Below are 23,505 nucleotides of genomic sequence, written 5' to 3' on the forward strand. Positions count from 1 at the left end.
CCATTTAGGATCAAACAAAGCATCATGCAATTTTGTTGGAATCGATACGCTAGATAGCTAATATATGTAAGATGCATATGGTTTGGACAAACGATGAGTAGACATATAATTGTTGATAGGATAGTTGGCTTTGGCATGCATATCAGGATCATATTGTACTTTAGGTTTTCCACGATTAGCTCATGAAGGCAACTGATAAGTGGAAGAATCGTTAGAATTTACCTCATGTATGCCACCATCTTGTACCAAACTGTTAGAAGAATCATCACTGGACGAACCATCATCAAGCAACGGGTCATCAGAAGGTAATTCGTCAGACATACTAACAGGCAACTCATTGGGCACATCTGATCTATCGTCAGTACAAATAGTTTTGGTAATGACAGGTGACCTATCACTATTTATAGCTAACTGATCAGTATCACGCAACATAATAGGTTTTGTCCCCAACTCTACCTGTAACACATCATCCATACCATCTCTTCGAATCTGCACTTCACTCCTTATCTCCCCCTGAAGTAGAAAGTCAAAAAAGGGCTTCACAAAATACGCAACGTCCTTGTGGAAGGTGACATCCATAGTAATATAAGTTTTCTGAGTCGGATGATGATAACACTTATAGCCTTTCTGATTGTTAGCATACCCAATAAATACACATTGGAGAGCACATGCATCAAGTTTACTCCGCTGATGAGAGTAGACATGCTCATACACAATACACCCAAACACCTTTGCAGGAAGTTTTGATACAGAAACAAGTGAAACATGTTTTGTAGCACATCAAGCAGTGTCTAAAAATCAAGAACCCTACTTGGAACACGATTTATCAAATACATAGTAGCCAAAACAGTATAACCCCACAAATTATTAGGAACACATTTATCCAACATCAAGGAGCGAGCAACCTCCATTATTTGACGATTCTTTCGTTCAGACACACCATTTTGTGTAAACGGAGTAATCGTCTGATGAATAATACCTTGATCACGAAAAAAAAATACCAAAGTGTGATTCATATATTCTCCTCCGTTATCAGACCTAAAGACCTTAACTTTGGTCTGAAACTGAGTAGACATCATTGCATAAAATTCTTAAAGAAGTAAAGGAACATCACTCTTATTCTTCATCAAGAACACCCAAGTTAATCGAGTACAATCATCAATAAAAGTAACAAACCAATGGAATCCATTAGAAATAACTTTCGCCGAACCCCACACATCAGAATGTATTAAATCAAAAGGCAAAGTAGCTTTAGAATCATTTATTGGAAAGGAAGCACGAGGACTCTTAGCCATGACACATGTTTCACACTTGAACTCTGAATCACTATAAGTGCGAAATAAAGAAGGAAATAGATGTTTCATATAACTGAATGATGGATGTCCCAATCGTCAATGCCACAACCAAATTTGATGTCTGTCATCCACTTTAGCACTTAAAGCTTAATGATTATTTGAACCGGAAACAACAGTATCCTCCATAGTCAAGATGTACAAACCCCCTATTATTTTACCACAACCTATTATCTTCTGAGTTTGAATGTCTTGAAAATAACAATACGTAGGGTAAAAGTGAGCAGAACAATATAAGGTATCAAGAAGTTTTCCCACAGACAAAAGATTGCACTTAACATCAGGAACAAATAAAGCACGAACCAATGATAATGTCGGAGTAAGAGAGATAGTGCATTCACCATTCACAGGGGAATGGGCTCCATTTGCACTAGTAATATACGGATCACGAACATAGTCACATAATTCATCAAACACTCTAGGGTCACTAGTCACATAATCAGTTGCCCCAGTATCAATTATCCATTTATTTGTTCCACCAATATGCATAACAACACTATGATTATATTGAGTCATTGAACTAAATCATGAACAATAAAGGCACAAAAAATACGCAACGGAATGAAAACAATTTACCAGAACACTGTAGCAGATCACTGTTCACGCACTGTAGCATGGGGCTATTCATGACTGTAGTAGGTCACTGTTCACGAACGCTAGCAGACACTGTTCACACACTATAGCAAGGTGATGTACTGTAGCACGGCACTATTCACTCTTCTTTTTTTTTCAATTTTTTTTTCAACGAAGGAAATCACGACAAAAGTGAGCACAAAATTAAAGTACATAGGTCACCAAGAGCGAATTGCTCTGATGCCATATTAAATTAAACATGGTAAATAACAAAAATATATGACAATATTTGGGAATTTCTTATATATTCATTAATCTCCGCAATGGAGTATATATAGGAGTTACAATTGGTATTACATATGTACTTCATCAATGTAGGACAACACACTACTATTTATACTTTAACTAATATATAACTCGCAACAATAAATAAGAGAGTTTTAACGAAACACTTCCGGTAGGTAATGTTCACTTTTAACGAAAAATGATATTTTTACCTTTCTTGGTACTATTCATTCACACATTTGTTTTATCATTTTCATTAAAACTAAAATTTTTGAAGATTTTTCGTTAACTTTCCTAATAAATAATGCACTCTTACTCTTTCCTCCATCAATGACTCTTCTTAATATGTCGGTCATTATTGTCACACAAAAAAATGAGTAATCATTCATACGTATTTCGTTGGGCTTCTTCTTCTTCACAAAACAAATATTAATCTCCAGTCTCCACTACAAGCCAATTGCACTTTATGCTTCAAATTTCTCCCCTCTTCGCAATTAGTATATGATTAGTTTGACCCAAAAGGGTTCATTATAGCAAACCGTATGATTGTATCGAACGGCGGATATGTGAATTTATGATAATTATAATTAATTAAAAAGTTGTGTCAAGTGTCCAATATTAATATATTAAGCAAAAAAGAGTGGTGTATTATAGGGGAATGATGAACACATATTTTGCATACAATTAGTGGGCGATAATAACACTCACATGCCGCATACAATTAGTGGAACATTATAAGGGACAAAAGCCTACTAGGGTTTATACCCAACAAACAAATTCAATGGATTTTCAGCATAAATAAATAAAATAATAGGAAACATTATTAATTAGAGTATTGCCAAAAATGAATGATGACCCTTCCATCCCCAACCCAAAACACTTTCATCACCTTTTAAGTAATGTTATGCGTATCATATTTATTAACTATATGACTGATTATGTGAATACTTGCTTTATTTTTTCTTAAAAGCAGAAAAAGAAAATTCAAATTCCGAATTTCTTCCAATGTTAGAAGAAGAAAACCACTCGAGACTCAAACCTCAACACTGTCATTCAATTAGAGTAACGCTACTGTTTGCTACTACATTTACTAATCGTATTACTAGGTTATTGATCATATATCTCCATGGTGAATGGTACAAATAGTTTAGTAAATTGATTGCATTTTAGTGCTTTGCAAGCGTCACATTATTCTTGGTATTTGGCAATGTACCTTTCACCGTTTCCATAAAGGTATCGAAATGATTACTAGAATTTCTAAAGAAGCATGTCTCTAGACTCTAATCACTAATTTGGTTTAGTAATGATGAGGAGTCCCATTTTTCCTCCATGGTAGGCCGTTCTTTACTAACAAGGACCCCCGCACTTTTGTTCAATAATTGTTTCGAAAAGAGGTATTAATTATCTTCAATTGATAACAAAATATATATCTAAATCACCAACTAAATGAGGTTAATAAGAGCCATTAATCATTAGATTTGTCTCAGTTGGTTCATCAAAAGAAAAGGTGTAGTTTACACTTATCTCCAATGCATTAAAATGATTTTTTTTTTTTTTTTTTGAAAAAATGGATCAGTTTGTGACTTTGCCGCAACAATCCACCTTTTCGAGGATCGGGAAGACTCGCTGAGCCATTTCGACCTCCCTGTGGCCACCATCGTGTGATTCACGAGCTCTAAAAATCGAACCCAGTAATGCCTTGTGGAATACAGACCTAAAATTCGTTCTCAATCACTAGGCCACCACGTGAAAGTTCATTAAAAATGATTGTTGAAAGTAAACATGCTGGGTGCAAAGGATCAGCAACAAGGTTACAACATTAAAGAGAAGGGAGACAGTTACTAGTTTTAACCAAGTAAATTTTGTCTCCACTTGGAGAAGTTTCAGGTTCGACTCACTTGGATTCGATAACCCTATATAATTCCGATGAGTCTGATATCTAGGTGCGGCCAACTCAGTGGCAAAGGTGTGCCTTTGTACATGTGAGTGAGAAATAAGAAGAGTCTTTTAACTTCGATTTTCTGCTTTTTGGCTCAAAGCCTAAGGGTGAAGATGTCAAAATAGATTATATTTTCTTTTTCTACTTTTCCCGTTGAAGACTTTGAACGATCTAGAGGATGTTGGATTTTGGGATTGTAGGGTATTTCAGTGAAGTTGTTACCCTGTATGGATTTGGCATGGAAAAATGATTTTCACACTCGGTTTTCTTCTTCTTCCGTACACCCTTCTCTATTTTTAGCCTTTCGAATGAATAAATCAAAGAAAAATAAAGGGTATAAAGTAACAGGCACGAGCATCTGTACAACACATGCACGTGGAAATTTCCTGTTGAAATGTGGAGGGGTGCGGAAATCATTTCCGGATGAAACGCGAAGTACGGTGATGAGAAATTGGTATAGATCACACAAAACAATTGACTGAAAGAAAAGGTAAAACGGGAAACCTTCAGCAACAAGCCTGGATAGCAATTCATACTCCTCGTCGATGAAATTTCAAATCACATGCACACGAGATCTTAAATCTGGTACAAATACAGATACACAGAAAGCCTTTACTACGGAATCAACTCATTTACACAATGTTGTTAAAGGGGCAACAAGTTTGGAAGTAAAAGCCTAGGGTCAAAAACTGCTAAAGAATGCGGGGGAAAACCTCGTATACTCGAAAATCAGGACAAGCAAAGCTAATATACAAAGAATGGTACAAAAATGAGGGTGCTACTCTACATTTTTGGGTATATACCTAAGGTTGTTTGGACAATATACAAAGGGTGACTAAGAAAATAATATGTTCCCACCCCATGAATAAGTCACTTCTCCGTCTTCAACCCCTTCACTACCAACACACACAATCAACGCAAACTTGACTTGGAATGGAGGTTTGAAAAAGGATCTTAGAGCGAGTTAGCAACCTATTATTGAGAAACTAAAGCAAGTTGGAGACCTAAAAAGAATTGGAAAGTGTTGAATGAGGAGAGGAAGTTCGAGGAGGACCTCGAGAAGAGTTTGAAGATTCTACAAAGTTCTCGAGGTCGAGTAAGGGCTTTAATCTTCTCTCTACCTCATTGCTCTGTAGGTTCATCTCCTCCAAAACCATAGACAAAGCAGAGTTGCAAGACTCTTCATCCCTGAATGCTAGGGTCCATCTTCCATCAACCAAAGCTTTTGTCTTTGCTTTCCCGTAGGCACCATATCTAGCAGGCTCCACAAACGGTAAAGTGGAGGGACGGATTCGCAAGTGTAACCATCTTGAATGCCTATCATCAGGTTTTGGCTGAAGGCAATAACAAGAAGACATTAGATACATGTAAAACTACAGCTTCCTTGAAAAGTTCGAAATTTAAAAGTAAACGAAATCATAATTACAAACCTTAAATAGAAAGAATTTGGTACTGCTTACCAATATGAACTGTGAAGAGGAGTACCTTAGGAGTAATATACATATTGAATATGCCATACGTTTAAGAAACTATAAAATAAAATAGGAATAAATCTAAACAAAGCACTGATGCTATAAATGACCTACAAATATGTTAAACCAAAGTAGAAAACGGAAATAGAAAGCACTACAGCTGTGTAACTTACATTGGTACCGGCCAAAGGAGCAACCATACGAACGACTCCATAAGGCTCCTTTAAGGGTAACTCTTCAGCTAAAACAACCCAGCCAGATGCACCCAAAGAGATTGCTAGGAAGGAAAAATGACGTTCTTTACCCCTCTCAAACGCAATTCTACAAGGTACAGCATCAACTGCATATGCCAGCAACAGCGAATTGATCAAGAAATTCTCCATGTTCTAGAAATAAAATAATGGTACAAAGTTGGGCATGGTGGCTGTAACTTGAATTACCAGAGTCGTATGTACTAAAAGTTAAAAAATATATATATTTATGTAGGTATGGATATGTGCAGGATAGAGAACTCACCAAGTCTTAGCTCAGTGCCAAGCTTTGGACCTGCAGCATCTAGGCCAGCACTTTGTGCACGGGAATATTCAAAAGCATCAGCTGGAGGTTTAATAGGAGGTTTCTCAGGCAAAGTTCTACCAAGTGAGAAAATTTGAAGTTGATGTAGGAGTACAAACACCTGAAGTAAGATACAGATTAGGACCAGAACAAAGTTTCAGGTACCACCACAAAAGACGAATGTATGACGTGTTTAATGCATTTGTTATATAAGTCTATAATTTGGTCTTTTTACTTCTTTATTTAAGAATTCTAATAGAGCACCAACTACCAACACAAACCTTGACCAACTCACACATCCTTTCACCAGCAGCAAATGATGAATCACTAGTGATACCATCTATCAGAAAAAACAGACACGTTAACTGAAAGCCTACTCAAAACAACTGTGCAGGTTTCAAAATCCTTCAATTCAAAAATCCACAACAGGTTCAGTTCTACCTTCAGACGAGAACCTCTGAGATGACAACAGAATACACTTGGGCTCTTTCCGAGGGGCGAAGGCCTCTATTGCTACAAATTTTCGAAAACACATCAGTAAACATTCAAACAACCAATTCATTAGTCATTACAAAACATGACATGAATTACCTCTCTTGCACCGTTTCCATTCATCGCAGAGGACTGTTACAAGAAGATCTGGCCAGACTCCTCTAATCTCCATTAGAAGAGCAGTTGCACAGTTCTTATATGAATCCTGTATGAGAAAAATTGTATAAGTAAACATTGTCATGTTTATTATATATAAAAGTTTTTGATATAGATTTTTGAATAAAGAATAGGAGATTATTTTTCTTATTAGGACTTGGGTCTATGCATTGTTGTTCTATTCATGTGGAAGTCTACATCTATCCTCCATGAATGGAACGAGAGATTTGAAAACAATTTGTCTACCATTGACTTCTCATTCCAGGTCAAATTTCCATAGTGGGAGAAACATTGGCCTACACCTAAAATGAGGAAAAAATCTATCAATAAATTTTAAAATTTCAAGAAACAAAGGTCCACCCTTAAGTCGCGCCTCCTAATTCTACAATGCATGGGAGATGGTACAAAACCACAAATAAGAGACAGAAGGATCCCCTTGCCATTAGAGCAATTAAGTCTTACCAGCATAGCATAAACTTTTATAACATTCACAAATATTGCATAAAGATAGAAAAACCAATGTAGGAACCTGATAAGAAAAAGATTCGTACCACAAAATTGTGGCATCACTAGATGGTTATGTTAAACCCAGTTCAAACTATGTGTAACTGTGAAGACAGAAGAGTGCCAAATGTCCTAGTACTTAAATTCATTTCACTAAGAAATGATTTCTACTCAAGCTTGAATCAACCAAATAATATACCAACAGAAGTACCATACATATAATACAAGGCCCTTTGTAGACCTACACAACCGCCACCGGCACAGCAACTTAAAGAGGCAGCTACTAATTATTACCATTAAAAAGCTAAAACATTTTGGGAAAGAGTAAAATATAGTTAGTCCCTGAACTTGGAGCCTAGTTTAGAATTGGTCCATGAGCTAAAAAACCGTTATTTGATCCTTGAATTTGATAAAATGTACAGAACCAGTCCTTTTGATCAACACCGTTAACAACTCCGCCTAAAATCACCATATGACACGCACATGAGCTTCACAATAGGGGTATATCAGGAAAAACACCAACCATTTGACATAGAAAGTTGACGTGGTGCCGCTGCAAATCTGCTCGCGGTGGAGTCGTGGAGCTGTAATTGGGTTTCGAGTCCCATGCGGTAAAGAACAGGTCACATCTTCAAATTTGCACATTATTCAGGGTGCAACTGGATTGGGTTAGGTTGTGTGGTAACCAGAAAAGTGGCTCCAGGTTGGGTCTCGAGGGGGACTTGCGTGTCAGAAGCTTGGGAGTCATCTCCCATCTTAAAATATGCACACACTTTTATTCCCGTGCAGTAATCGAAGAATAAGGAACCTTGCTCATGAGATTCGCGATCGCAGATTTTTGAATCGAGGTTTCTGTTTCTTTCTTTTTTTTTCTGAAATTTTCCATGCCGCAGCAACAAGGGGAGTGCTAGCTAATTTCGTGGTTCATGTTGCACCTCCTCCAAATCCCCCTCCATACTGAAGTTGGATTCTTTCCATTTTAGATCAAGAACCAATGCCATTTGATACCATACCATGAAATCAAGGACAAGAGTTCAATCTGATACTCTTCCTTATTGTACTTCATTAACAAAGATAATACAACAGCTCATTAATTTGTTCGCTCTCTATCGTTCTCTTTTCTTCTTCAAGATAGCCTCCTATACCCTTATAATGAAGTTCACGTGCCCGTCACATGGTGATTTTAGACAGAATTGTTAACAGTGTCAATTAAAAGGACCAGTTCTGCACGTTTTATCAAATTCAAGGACTAAAATTAACGGAATTTTAGTTCAAGAACTGTGGGACCATGATTTTCCAAATTTGGTTCCAACAAGAACCAATTCTAAACTAGGCTCCAAGTTCAGGGAATAATTCTATATTTTACTCTTTTGGGAAAAGAAGAAAAGAAGATCATTCTGTCATACAAAATGAAACTTAGTAAAGAAGATATGATAATGCTATTCTTATATCATTCCATAAGAAATGAAAACTTACATTCAGCATCTTGAGATGATGGCTGTTAAACTCCGCCTCGCTATAAGGAAGTAACTGGCGCAAAAGCCAACCACCATACCATAATGTCTCTGCAGATATATTTGAACGGCAAAAAAGACTGACCAATGCATCAAGCACCTAGGTAGCACACCCAGAAATAAAATTAGGTTGTAAGTTTCAAAACAGGTAAATTGTAGACTGCAATTCAATTGAATAATACAAGGGGAAAATGAAGCTTTGTGTGTACCACTTATTGTATAAATGCATCCACAAATACACTCTTATTGTATAAATTTAGGGATTAAAGACAACGAATGAAATTATGCACATAACAGCTGGCTCACATCCAAACATCTTAAACTTATGGAACAGTGGTTAACAAGAAAAATGTAATCTCTAAATATGAAATCATGACTTTAAACCAGAACAATTTAATATAATTTCAAAACAAGAAATCATGAGTTTAGAATATATAGTAGTACTGTAGTGATATGGACAGACCCTCGCATGATATGAAGTGTTAGAATATATAGTAGTACTGTAGTAGTTGGCTCACATCCTAACAGCTTAAGCTATTGGAGACTGTGTAAGCGACTATTGACTCTAGCTCTACGTGTCACATAAGGACCTCTCCGACATCACTAAGCCCACATGTGGAAACCAACAAAAGTTGGGAGGATCGAGCTGCAGACTCATAAAATCTTGCGACCATTTATAATTTTGACAGTTGACTACTGTTTCCCAAAAGCTTAAGCAGTTAGGATGTCAGAGTAACTATCATTTTATATTCTAACTATGCCTACATGTCAAACACCCTAAAAGAATCTCCTAATCAATGGTTAAAGAACACAAGACTGTAATATAGTGAATTAAGTAAAATCTTTGCAAAACAAACCAAAAGAAATAGAAGTAAAATTCAAATCAAAATGCCATGCCTAAGGCTAGTTTCCTAAAAGTTCTAAAAGATGCAACCGCCACAAGTCACTGGGGAGTGAGAGTTATTTAGCATATAAATGATCTCAAAATAATCATTGGTTTGCATTGAGAGCTTTTTGGTGCTTCATCTTATTTAGTTCACCAAAGTTAACTTTAACTGGGCCTATTTTTTAACCAAGAAAATTCAACAAGGCCAACCATTTGACAGAAACTGTTTTGAAAGTTCAACATTCAATTAAATTCAAATTTTTTTACCCCAATTACCTGAAATCTATGCACTTGAGGACTAGCCCTCACTTCCAGAGAAGAACATGACAGTCCAAACTGTTCCTGCAGATTACAAAAAATATAAAGTCAACCAACCAATGAAGGAATTATCATGATAGACAACAACTCACAATGTAAACATACTATAACCTCAAACAAAAAAAATCTAGAACTGGAAACCATTTAACCTTTATAAGCTGTGAACTTGAATAACCATAACAATTTAAAACCAAGTGTTACTACATAATGATAGCACAATTGTTAATTTATTTACCCGCTTTGAAATCTTGGAACCCTTTATATAAAACAAGGCGACTTCAGCTTTATAAAATATATCATACTAGTAAAACATGGCTTTGTGAACTTGTAAAACCTCTTGCAATGACAGTGCAGAAAATTTCACTCTACATAGTAAATATAAAACTTGGAACCTAAGTTCTTTAAACTGCACAGAACAATTGGATACAATTGAAAACACATTCTTGTACGCAAATACAAATGAGTCACTGACGAAATCACTAGTACTGAAACATTTTCTGTTAGATATAGACAGGAAATATATGAGAAAAGGATAGATGAAGGGTGTTGGAAAAATTGTGGATGGTGTTACAGAAAATAAAAAATAAATAGAAAAAGTTTTTTTGCATTTATTTCCCCCTTCTCCTTCCCTCCCACCACCTTCTTCACCTCGCTTTTCCCCCACAGTAATTTCCCTCTTCCTAACAAAAAACTAATAACAAAAACAAAAGGTTTCTTTTTCCTCGAAAATAAAACAAAAACTCAAAATGTTATCAAACAAGGAAGATGTGAGTTAGCCCGGTTGGCAAGGGCAACGCGTACACCACCTTGCACCCGAGTTCAAATCAAATAGGTTTCTTTTTTCCTTGGAAACAAAACAAAAATCAAAAGGTTATTAAACAAGGAAGATGTGAGTTAGTCCAGTTGGCAAGGGCAGTGTGTCCACCACCTTGCACCCAAGTTCGAATCCCACTCCCCACAGGTTAGAATAGTATAAATTAGTTTAGACCATCACTCGTCGTAACCTTTCCATTTGTTCCCACGAGAGAGAGGGAGAGGGAAACCATGACTACCTTAAGCTTTTGTAGAGAACTATCAAGCTCACTACCACATTCAATACCATCTTTTGACGAGCTACCTTCTGAAGAAAAAAGTTGCTCTTCTCCTGAGACTTCACCAACCAAAGCTTGCTGCAAGAATAAAACAAGAAATGCATTAAATTGCGTACTAATCAATACAGTAACATTTTCATTCGTATAATTTAGATAGTCAGAGTAAAAGCATCAAAACCTCAAAAAGGGAATACACAGATTAAGATACCCAGAAGAATGGCCAAACATTGAGGCAGCGCATTGCTCTGGATATGAGTTTTATAAAAATAAAAAAAGTGGTGGTAAAAACCCAGGCCAATATCAAGTAATTCAGAAAGCAACACATGCAGCGTGAATTTTATATACACTCGATTACACAAAACACTTAGACATCCTTTTTAAGATATCATTTTTTTTTCCATGGTAATAACTTTTGTGAGTTAGTAAAGAGATAAATGAAAAGAATTGTAAATGAAAATAAGGAAATTAAGTAATTATTCCTCGATAGTGACCTAATTTCGAATAACTAGAGGAATAATGAGATCTAAGATTCTTGTTTAAATTCCTTGGTTGGAAATGGGACAGCGCTGTCTCATATATGGACAAAAAAAATAAAATCATTGCTTAATAAAGAAGGCGGCAGAATGGACCTTAGTCGCAAAAGAAGTCTGTACAAAGCACAAGAAAGGAAAAGAAAATACACGAGACGTATGACTGCACAAACAATTCCAATTCCTCGAGCAAGTCATATTGTAATCTGGGGACATTAATTGGTCCTACCTAAGTCTCCTTTTTATCTTTTGGGGTATATAGTAGTGGAAAACCAAATCAACTGCTGAAGCCAACCATTCAAAACCAAAGTGTCCAGTTTAGTTCTGCATTTGTTGTTTTTATAAAGTTTGACTTGGTGTTTCAACTTCCAAAACTGAATTCTTCTTTGGTTTTCAAAAATTTCAAAAATATGTTATCAAGCTGACTTGAAGGATGCCACTCATAGGTCTACCACATTACATACAATAATCCCTCTACATTAGCATTCACCTAACCCAACTAACAGCTGCTTTACCCTTTTAATTTGTCATCTACATCATCACGAGACAAAGATACCAAACATTCTAGTAACTCTCTTGGTCCTAGGAATTTTACTTATATATTCGTATCCCAAACAGAAAAGTATCACAAAGTAACTTTACAAAGGCATACCAGCAGAAGTTTCTTATGTTGTTTGCGTTGAGGAAGAATTCCAAGAGCATCTAGCATTAATTCATCCAATTCTACAAAGTGGATATTTGGTAAGAAACAGTTAGAAGAAGCATTGTTGTGAATTTGAAAGAGGGGATTTTAGTAAGAAACAGTGACAAGTAGCAGTTGTGTTAATTTGACAGAAGTATATTCTGGTAAGAAAGTGATAAAAGCCAGTTGCTACGAAATCTGCATATCAGCAATATAACCTTTTGTCTGCAGTAAAGTAGCTAGTACAGTCAACGAACCAGCAACTTGTATATCATCCCCACTCGCAATATAAGAAATCAAAGCCTCCCTACATCATGATAAACAATAAACAAGACAGTACAAAGGAAACAAGTGAAAAAGTTAGCCATAAAACGCAATTCTGCTCATGACTCATAGAAGTTCAAATATGAAAAAGAACCTAAGAGCTGTGTGTCTATCAAAGAGCCATGACCACTCTTTTTCATGGTTGTATCCTTGAAACTCAAGGTCCGTCCTATATTCAAAATGTTGAGATGGAGCCCAAGAATGGCACTAGTGGTCTAGTAGAAGCATATAAAAAGGATATTTCTGTAAAAGATTTAGTTAGACACACAGCTCTAGGTTGGATTGAATGGTCAAAGAAAATTCATGACAAGATCCCAATAATTTATGAATAAGTATGCATGTAGCAGACCCAAAAGATCTAGGATTAGGCCAATTCATTTGAGTGATGTTACTGAGATTGTTTGACAGAATTACATGTGCACGAATTCAAACTCCAGAGATGATCTAAAGAGTTTAAGGCTTGATTTCCTTGAACAGTTATCAACAAGAACAGAACCTTGTTCTAAGTTCTAACTATAATCGAGAGTCACGAACCAAGAGTTCTTAAACAGTCTCTATATCTCAACAAAATTAGTAAACCAAATCAATAATAACATTCTCACTCAGAATTCTATGATTAACTGCGCAATCAAAACTCTGATGTCAGCTGTAATCAATGTTATTACGTTACCTCAAAGACAAATGAGAATCACAATAATCATTTTCTCTTGTGACATCCACTGAGTGGATTTGGGGAGAGCTTGACAAGTTTGTCACGTCAACTCTTAATATTCCAACACCTTCCTTGGTATTACTGCCTGGCGGTTGGCTTTCATGTGCAAAGCCATAGAAAGGCATACAGCCATTTGGTTTAGCTCCAGACTTTGGAAAGAAAGAATCCAATGGAAAGAAAAGAGCAGCACAAATGGTATTTGCCAAATCCTTGATTTTCACTATGTGCAGGATGCAACAAACCAAGTACAAAGACGTGGCAGCACCAATTTGTATCCCCTGAATTTACAGGCTACCAAAGGTTAAATAAGAGCATGTTGCATTCTTATAATTATGGAATAAGAAAAATGGGTATGTATCCATACTTCGACAGCTTTTATTGTAAGTGAAGGAAGAAGCAGCGGGAATATCAAAAGCTTCAAGATGTTATCTGTAATTAACCTCCCAACATCAGGAATTCCTGCAGAAATAATATCACTAAAATAGTAGAGATTGTCCTCGATCTCATCAACAGCAGCAGAAATTAATGCGGTTGTGTCTGCAGACTCTGCACCCGGATTTCTGTTTCATCATTCCAATGAAACCTTTCAGAGAAAATAAATTCATTCTTCTAAAGTAAAATCAAAACATAATTATGACTCTTACTTCATAGAGTCTGAAACCAAGGCATTTAGATTGATGCACTGCTTTCGGAAAAATGTAACTAGGTTTGAAAAATAATCTGCATGAGGGGCACTGGTGACATATCTGTTGACACTTTCATCTCCCACTGAAAAATCACATCAAACTTTCATATATCAAAATAAGTTGCACACAACAAATTTTAAATCTGAGAGAGGGAGAGAGAGGGCAGGGGGGAATGAAGCTTATTAAGCAGAGAGGGAAAAACTGAAACTCACCATGATAAACATTAAGTGTCAAAGCCCGTATGGCAGTGCGGACCATGCTCTCCTCATGAAAGGCAAATCGTATTGCCTCAACATAGAGTGGAAATGAAACCACTTCATCCTAGATGCACAAAAGGAGATACATGCATGGCTATCATTTATGAAACTAGAAAATAAAGAGATTAACTAATGGATGTATACTTTACATGCAAAATTTGTAAGTCATTGCCGACAGGCAAGCAATATAAATTTGAGGCGTGATGGGTAAATAACCCTCCATTCCTCATACTACATCTCCCTTGTACATGAATGCATTTTGTAAAAGTTGAGGCCATTCGAAAGCATCTATCCAATATTGATGTGTAGTTTTTCATCCTTTGTAATGAAGTTTACTATCTAGAGCTACTTTTTTTTTTTTTTTTTTTTGAGAAGAGCAAGTGCCTTCGCCTATGAGCGGTAGGTCTCGGGTTCGAGACTTGGGAGCAGCCTCTCCATAAATGGGGGTAAGGCTAGCCGACATTCACCTCTCCCAGACTCTGCGTAAAGCGGGAGCCTTGTGCACTGGGTACGACCTTTTTTTGAGAAGACTACCTAGAGTTACTTGTAACGTCAGAAAATGACAACCAATATATGGTTGATAGACAAGTTATTAGGTATCTTGGGTAATAATAAATTAGGAATCTTGCATTCAAGTCATTAGGTATCTTGGGTAATTTTTCTTCGTAATAATGAATAATGAAAGCCCTATACGTCATATTAAACAATAAAAAGAAAGAATCATTACTTACATTTTGAGTCTTTACAAGCAGAGAAATTGTATTCCTGTCTAGCTTCCCACTTATTGCTCTTCGCGGACCATACAGTGGAATCAAACAACATAACCAACCAAACATGTCAGAAAGGTACTGTTTGAAGATAAGTTGTAAGGATATGCAGTGACCGTAAGCATCAATTACCATAAGAACAACAAAGAGACCAAACACAAACCTTAAGAAGGATATGTAGTACGACAGTAGCTCTTCATTTTGAAAGTCAAATGAATACGTTATCAAGTAGTTCATATGTTCATTACTGAACATGTAGTCTGCAAAGAAAGTTGATTGATCAAGGCACCAAATCTATTAGCATGCCATCACCAACTGGAGCAACTAGAGAAACTGAAAATGATCTGGTTCTTTCTTCAAATGCAACTTACATATAGCGTGTTCATTTTTTAGGTTCTGGATCATAATGCTGATTGTCTGTAGTAACTGAAGTGACACAGTCATAGTTCTGCTAACCTTCAATATACGTACAAACTCTCCCATGACTTGCTTCTCCATGAAAAATCTACAAAATTGACAGAGCATTATGAAACGCTAGCAATATGATATGTACATCCAGCAACACTAAGCATTGAGAAGTCTTACTCAAAAAAGGTGGAGTCATGCTGGTCTCCATACGTTATTAACTCCGCAATGGATCTCAGCGCCTCAATAACGAAATCCTTTAAACAGACTAGATGTTGGTACATTGAGGAAAAAATTCTAATAACATAATTCAGCTGAAAGAGGAAGAAAATGGACTCCAGTCACCTTGTTTACTTCATTCACAATTTGAACTTTTATCAGCTGATCAGTTAAATACCTGCTCAATTAAAACAAATGTATATAGAAAATATATACCACCAAAAGACCAATAGAGGTTCAAGATTGGAAACACATCGAAAGGAAAAAATGTGATTGAAAATAAGGATCTATTTGACAAGAGACTAAAGAAATAGGATCTTAGGATATTAGGTACTATGTATTAGAAAAGCACAAGTACTTTAACCAGAAACATACAAGCAGATTCTTATATATTATGAAACAGTCTTTGATAATACAAGTATAGGTTAATAATTATATAGCATATACTTGGTTATGGTCATATTTCTACTAATTCATATTCAAGTTTTTCAAGATCTGGCATGACTGTAGCTTGTTTCAAACCTATAACTATACCAAACGAATTCCTTAAATGAGATCTTGATTCACGGAACATAGATCAAACATGGAAGATTGAGATACTCATTTAAGAGTACACTGATGGCTTACAGTTACTCGATAACAAAAGTTTTTACTAAAACACAATGTCATGTATTGCAGAACCTAAGGAGGTCTCGTATTTAGTGTTTATGTAATTTTGTTTAAATTCACATCTGAAAATATACTGTGTGTGTGTGTGTGTGTGTGTGTGTGTGTGTGTGTGTGCGCGTGCACCTAGAGGGGCCCCTCCTCGTCATGCTACACCAGTGATAAAAAATCATCCTACAATTAATAAGAAGTGAACATGAACATCAAAACAAGAAGATAAAATCTTTACTCAGTTCCAGCTTATGCATTTGATTTCAAGGTCTAGTAAGTTAATTGTAGGCCATTCGTAAATCATCATGAACCGCTTCCAAATCAAGATTCATCTTCACCAGGCTAGTCATGGAGCAAGCAGTATTCTTCATTATCGATTATTTAGAACTTAAAAATGTAGAATAGTATACGACTTGGATTTTAACTAGCTTTCCACCTTAGCTTTACAGCTCCAGTGGAGACCCAGAGGGTTAAAAATGCATGCTCTCCTACCCTAGATGAATTAGTTGCGGCAAGAGCGGCCAGGTCACTAGCTGATAGAGATGAAGATTCAACTTTGTTTTCCAAAGAACATTCAGGCAGGTGCAGCATGCCATTTACACAAACCCCACTCCTTTCACTAATGTCAAGCTGGAAACCGCTCGTAATTTTCAATTCAAACATTTGGTATCATTCGGTAATTGTCAATTCAAACACTCGGTATCAATTCAAACATTCGGTATCCAAGTTTCTGGCAACCAAGAACAGCACCGCTTAAAACTCAACTCACTCACTGAACTATAAACCAAAACGATTGGATACCAGTAATGTTAGGTTCTGTAGACACTAATTCTAAACTGAATTTTCCATTTCCCTATTTTCCAACCACTTTTCTCATAACAATAAACCAAAAGGAATCGCCTTTGCACCACATTAACTCTGAGAGTCCAAATTACAATCCAAAATTCAAATTCTCAGTCACAACACAATCAAATTAATCAAACCAAACACCCAGCAGACCCTTAATTACGTTAATTAACCATAAACACCAACTAAATAATCCCCAAATCCAACAAAAAAATTAAAATTAGCGATAAACCGAGCTCGAAATCAATGACAAACCTGAGCTCGTCTAAGGAGAAGCGATCCCTGGACTTCCAAAACGAAAACCACATGATTTGAATTCTTAATCGTTTTTCCCTTCGGAATTGATCAGATTAGAGCGAGCTCACTGTTGGAATTCATGGCGGTAGGGATTTCTAAGATCGAAGACGAACGGAATGGTTTTATAGAACATCGAGTTGCAGAGCAAAGCAGCTTCGGAGGAGGAGGGAGGAGAGAGAGAGAGAGAGAGAGAGAGAGAGAGAGAGAGAGAGATGTGTTTGTTTCTGATCAGGAGAAGGAAAGCATGAAACAGAAATTTTGCCAGAAAGGCTTGCGGAGCTGGCGGCAACACTGGGTCGCCGGGTTCTGGACCGGGTTTAAATTTTTTTTCTGGGCATGCCTATTGGTTCATTTGCTCGGTTCTTTTAAGGCAGGGTTTGGGCCGGTTGACATCTTTTTATTGGGCCGGGCTCCGGGGATCTTGTGATTTGGATCCTTCTACATTACCGTAGTAAATGTAAAATTTTTGTTATAAAAGATATTCGTTGCTTTACCCCTTAAATTTGTAAATTTTCTCCTGAACTTTTATTTTTGAATTTTCTCCTCAACTACCCCTCTTAACTTTTGCAATTAGACAAATCTTCCATGTTGTTAGATTTTCGGATTTCCATCCAGCATTTTGTTATCTTTGTCATGTGTTGTCCGCATGAGAGATTTCCAAGAGTAAATGACTTATTTTCTCCCTCACTAACACCCATCCACGTTCCCTCCCTTTCATCTGTTTGAAATTAATTACTAGTGAGGGGCGCAATGACTTCTTTATCCTCTGAAGTTTCTCAAGGGGAACACTTGACAAAGATGAATAGAATACTGGATGAATTAAAAGTTCATGAGAAAAATTGATAGTGCCTTGCAAGCTCAAGGAGCAATTAGTAAGTAGCTCATGTTATATCATCTCTTGACACTCAAGAAATTAATGAAAAAATTCCTTCTAATTATGCACTTGCATGAAATGAGAATAAAGGACGACACTCTCTTCAAACCCTTAAACACAGTTTCATCCTCTTTCACCTTCCACGTTTTAAGGATTAATGAAAACTTTCGAAGAATGAATGACTCTTGGGAGCTTCAAATTAAGTATGCCAACGATTTTTCCCAAGTATTGCATGTATTTTCGCACTTCTAAAAATTTATACATTTGAGTTTTATTCTGCATTTTAGCACCGAACACATACAGTTCGGTAGTTCATGTGGATAGGTGTGTAGATGAGTGGTTTTGAAAGTTGGATGTGTGGATCTGAGGGAAGGAGAACAAAGATAGTCGGTGGCGAGAAGGCAAGACAACAACAAGAAGAAAAATCAGGGAAAACTAATAGAAAGAAGAGAGGGTTTCCACCGACCCTAAAAGGATTAGGGCCGGCGGCAAGAAGAGAAAACAAGGTTTTGTACTGCTCTCACACAGAGAGAATAAGCTATCACCCTCAGAGAGAAAGTCTCTCACACCTGGAGAGAAAATAAGTTGGTCGTGGACGTTTGACTCTAGGAGTATGGATTTAAATCAGTTATTATCATTTTCTTTTTTCAACACCAAATATTAATAATCGTTGAAATCTTTAGTTTTAGTCATAATCTCTAAAAACCAAGGAATACGGATTTAACTCGGTTATTTCCTTGAAGATGAAGACTGCCTGTTGAAGTTTCGACCATTATTGGATACTTGGATGATGGATATGTTAAGTTTGATTTGAGTTTGTTGAAATTTTGGAAAACTTCTTCCGAGCTCAAAGAATGTTAGTTGGGAATTACACCCTACTCGTAGTTATAATCAACCAAATTTACAGCTTACAAAGTATCGAACTTAGGACCTCCCGTTATCTTCTTTAGGGAACTGATGTTCGCACTTTTTCATAGGCCCACTTGTCATGGTTCTCGACTGCCAACCTTTGTTTTAAAGAGAAAAACATGAAAATAGAAGGTTCACAAGAAATTATAATTGGTCAAAAAGAGCTATTGGAAAGCTTTTTACGACAGAAACTCTTCTTTATTTAGACTTGTGCAAACCACAACTCAACTCTATATTGCACGTCCATTTAATGCAAATAGAATAACCGTTTCCCCTACCTACACAAGGACCTCTCTAAATTACCTGCCTTGGTTGGTCACAAATCTTGACCAATGAATAACAAGAATGTTTGCTCTCTCTCTCTCTCTCACCATCTCTCTCTCTTAATACATCTTAAGGCTGCTTGATTATTTATTCAGATTTACGCAAGCTTATCAATGACATAGCTAGGTTTTTAAATAATTAAGAATCTTGCACATTGAAGACTTGACCTGCACCAGATGGTTGTAAAGTTACGGTGAATGGGATAACTAGACTTTTACAAGTGGACCGATCGAGACATGTAGGAAGAGGTTAGTTTCATTTGCATTGGATGCAGCATGCGTAATTGTCTATATTCCACGTAGATCAAGCACTTAGCCCCTCCTCAGTGAAATTATAATCGTCACTTTTGGATGGCTAGAGATTAATTATAGGATAATATTATGTAGAGCGGGAGCTTTATGCACTGGGTACGACAAAAAAAATTATGTACCACCGATAAAATAATAAACATATTAATTAATATTTAATTAATAATTCAATCGTCATACTTGAACGTTTTAGGTTGCAAAATTTAGTTTACATATGACTTTGAATGCCCTATAAACCATAAGCCCACCATTCGCATGTATAACTTATTAATTAATTACTTCAGAGCACGATTCACAAGAAAAAACAGAACGAAGGTATTGGGAAAATAATCTTATATATTTTACGTCCGTAAATTACTAGTGGGAGTTCTAACTGAAATTCTCAAATTGTTTATCACTTCTTTTCAAAAAATAATACTTTTTGTATAAGTTAATTAAAAAGTTGTAAAAGAATGGGTTTTTTTTAAAACATTATTCTTTGTTTTATAGCAATAATTGCAACTCCAAACTGCATTAACATTAACGAGAGTGAAAGAATTACATTTAGAATCATGTGATTTAAAAGATATGTCGTATTGTATCCATCCAAACAATTTATCATATTTCTGTGATGGAAACTCATTTGTTAACTATGTCGTCATATATATAAACATTGTATGTAGCATTTCCAATAACTTATTAGTTCTCAAAAACTGAAGATGATACATGCAAAAGAAAAAGAAAGCTAAAAATCAGCTCACAAAGATACTTCGAGAGCAATGCCAAAAAAAACAAGAGGCGAGGGCTTTCGTAAACTCAGTAGTGCAACAGATGGCTTTTGCTGCAGAGGGGATATCAAATCCATTAAAACACAAGGAACCAAATGCATGCGTACGCAGTCGCTCATGCACCTCCGCATCAGCGTTCGGTGATACGTTACAGGATCACGACCAAAACGCCGATTGAGGCTTTTGAGCCGTGAGGGTTTACTGAGGGAGTCGACAGAGTCTGCGCCCCACAATCCACACAGGGATGCCCCTTTTGAAAAGCTGAGATTATATTCACACTTCTCAAATTACTTATCTCATATTTTTTTAATTTTTTAATATTTTTCATACATCATTAACACTTGATAAAAAATATTAAAAATTTAAAAAAAATAAAAAAAAGTAATTTAAAATATGTGAATATAATCTCTGTTTAAAAAGTAAAGGCAAATCAGTGGGCCTCCTTCAGCTTCAACCGGCCTTTGGTAGAGTTGGCCAGGTAAGCTCTTGGAATAGCGCCTGCCAAAAACGTGGGTCTGCATCGTGTGGCGTCAGCCTTGGACCCCGCCGTATCATATACGGCTGCTACTAGATGCTGACGTCGGGAGTCCGATTGTTGCAGGATGGGAGTTACGTTCTTCTGTTGTTCAGTAAAAATTTTGTACTGTGCCGATAACACCATCAAGTATGTATTCAGATACAAATAGTTGAATTTTCTTTTTTTTTTATGATACTTGCTAGTGTATCAGCCATCAAGTATGTATTAAGATACAAATAGTTGATTTTTTTTTTTTATACTTACTAGTGTATCAGCATGTTTCTGATTTATTGAAAAAAATTTCATTGTTCACAAGTATGCTTTTATTTATTTTAATTTTTTTTTTATTATAGAATAAGATTTGAAATTTCAGAACCATAACTTAACTACAATTATACATCAAACTCAACGTAAATAATAAATTGTTACACTTATATTTATATAAGTTGAACGTAAGAGTTCTAACTTAGCAGTGGGGAATAATGACACCGTACCATCATACTAATTAAAATCATTATTCAAATAGTAATGTATTAATTTTAAGTACTGTAGTAAAAGTCCTGTAAATCAAAGCCATTATTTGTGATGGAACCGGATCCAAGAAAACTGAGCCCACTAATCAATGAATCCGGATCATTGAAATTTAATCTAACGGTTACAATTATTATAACTTTTAAATGGATCTCTATTTGTAATCATTAGATCAAATTTCGATAATTTGGATACATTGATTAATGGTCTCAGTTCTTTTGGATTCAAAGGGAATCCGTTCCCTTTGTGACAACCTCACATATTTCGCTGTGTCATTGTCCATACGATGGTTAGGTGTGTTTATTAATCATAAGTTTGACAACATAGTGACGCTTATCCAAGCTTTTAGATGATTAATTAGAGGGCTTCTCTCATCTTATCTTTTAAGATTTCCGGCGTAGCGACTAACAAACCGATTGTGGTAAATTAATAGTCGAGTTCAATTTAAATAATCACCTTTTTGTTGCATATAGAAATACACCCCCTTCGTTCCAATCATTCCCTCAAAACTTCTCTCATTTTTCTTAGGGATATTTTGATATAGGCGCCTCAGTTTTGAATTTTCTAAATCAAACATCCATGCCTTTTAGTGATTTGATTAAACTTTTTTTTTGGTCATAATTTTGGTGCTATATGCACATTATATTGTAACAAATTTCCAATAATCTAGCTTTTTTATTACACTCTCCTCCATTAGAGATAATTGTAAAAAAAAAATGTTGGTTAGATTCAATTTATTTTCACAATAATGCTACAATTTAGCAATAATTATCTATGATTTAAGATATTTTCTTTCCAAAATAGTTTAAAATATTTTTAAATCCCCCAAAATCAAACGTACCAAAATAAGTTTTTCTTTTAGTACGTTAAGAGAAAATAGGATTGAGAATAATATAAACTTACCAATACACAATGTGTACAAAATAAAAAGTACCAATATTAACAACATGTATTAAATCAAACATACCAAAATTGCAAATAAACGTACCAATTAATGATTTTTGTAAATTCAAACGTACCCACAGATAATATATACGTAATGTATTGTACCTAATAATAATTCGTCAACACATATACTTAAAAAAAATAGCAAAAAAAAATGAAAAAATTACTTGGAACTTTTATGTTGATCATCAACTATTTGAAAAAGAACAAAACCATTTGGAAAAAGAAATAATATTGCATAACAACAAAAAAAAAACTATGATCGAAAAAACATATTTGGAAGAAGAGAAAATATAGTTTAATTACTAATATGTCCACTAAATAAGGAAAAGTGCATCATGATAAAATGATAAATTTCTAAAATTATTTTAATTTAAAAAAACAAAGATGACTATTGGTCAAAACACTTTAATCAAATTTTAAAAAGGGCACATATGTTTAATCTAAATGATATAAAAAAACTGTTGGGGATTCTAATTTTCCCTAATTTAAATTGTGTTAAAAGGGACGTTAATTTAAATCATTAAGCAGCTCGATGTATATGACAAAACTAAGGTGGAAAAATCTTCGGAAATTGACAAAAGAACTCACATCCCCGAAATTTATCATAGTCGGTATTCAAGCTCACACAAGCGAAAACAATCAAAGCCTTAAATTAAACCATACGCCTGAATCATGATTACCACACGAATTGAAATCGTTACCACATTTAACCGAGAATAATCTAGGAAACAATGCGCGAATTTGAAGTAGAATGTTTATAGTGAAACAAAGTCTTGAGTTAAGAAAAATAGTCAGAAGTGCATGATCA

General features: G+C 35.6%; 1 protein-coding gene across 3 annotated transcripts; it reads right to left on the reverse strand.

The window, feature by feature from the left end:
- Positions 1–4,654: 4,654 nt before the first annotated feature.
- On the reverse strand, positions 4,655–17,758 carry LOC103414812 (protein TRANSPARENT TESTA 9). 3 transcript variants are annotated; one of them, XM_070810613.1, is made up of 21 exons: positions 17,478–17,758; positions 15,846–15,897; positions 15,681–15,757; positions 15,467–15,600; positions 15,259–15,355; positions 15,060–15,117; positions 14,284–14,392; positions 14,030–14,153; positions 13,750–13,945; positions 13,344–13,663; positions 12,568–12,656; positions 12,320–12,390; positions 11,099–11,215; positions 10,005–10,070; positions 8,805–8,942; positions 6,768–6,873; positions 6,618–6,689; positions 6,458–6,516; positions 6,138–6,297; positions 5,795–5,961; positions 4,655–5,483 (listed from the first exon to the last, which is right to left on the reverse strand). In XM_070810613.1, the coding sequence occupies exons 1-21, from the start codon at positions 17,528–17,530 to the stop codon at positions 5,154–5,156; spliced, it is 2,595 nt and encodes an 864-aa protein (XP_070666714.1). In that variant the 5' UTR covers positions 17,531–17,758; the 3' UTR covers positions 4,655–5,153. The 3 variants fall into 3 exon arrangements, with proteins under 3 accessions (XP_070666714.1, XP_070666716.1, XP_070666715.1); XM_070810615.1 differs by having other exon boundaries at positions 15,681–15,768; positions 17,478–17,754; XM_070810614.1 differs by lacking the exon at positions 15,846–15,897 and having other exon boundaries at positions 15,681–15,814; positions 17,478–17,737.
- Between the last annotated feature and the right edge of the window lie 5,747 nt (positions 17,759–23,505).

The sequence above is a fragment of the Malus domestica genome, chromosome 13 (assembly GCF_042453785.1).
Source record: "Malus domestica chromosome 13, GDT2T_hap1".
Lineage (NCBI taxonomy): Eukaryota > Viridiplantae > Streptophyta > Magnoliopsida > Rosales > Rosaceae > Malus > Malus domestica.

What these genes read in the sequence shown, in the direction of transcription:
- LOC103414812 (XM_070810613.1), bottom strand. Translation starts at nt 17,530, where the DNA reads ATGTGGTTTTCGTTTTGGAAGTCCAGGGATCGCTTCTCCTTAGACGAG. An exon ending in TACTACATATCCTTCTTAAG is followed by an intron (nt 15,118 to 15,258) that starts GTTTGTGTTTGG and finishes TGGTCCGCGAAG; the next exon opens with AGCAATAAGTGGGAAGCTAG. An exon ending in GATTCTCATTTGTCTTTGAG is followed by an intron (nt 12,657 to 13,343) that starts GTAACGTAATAA and finishes ATCATGATGTAG; the next exon opens with GGAGGCTTTGATTTCTTATA.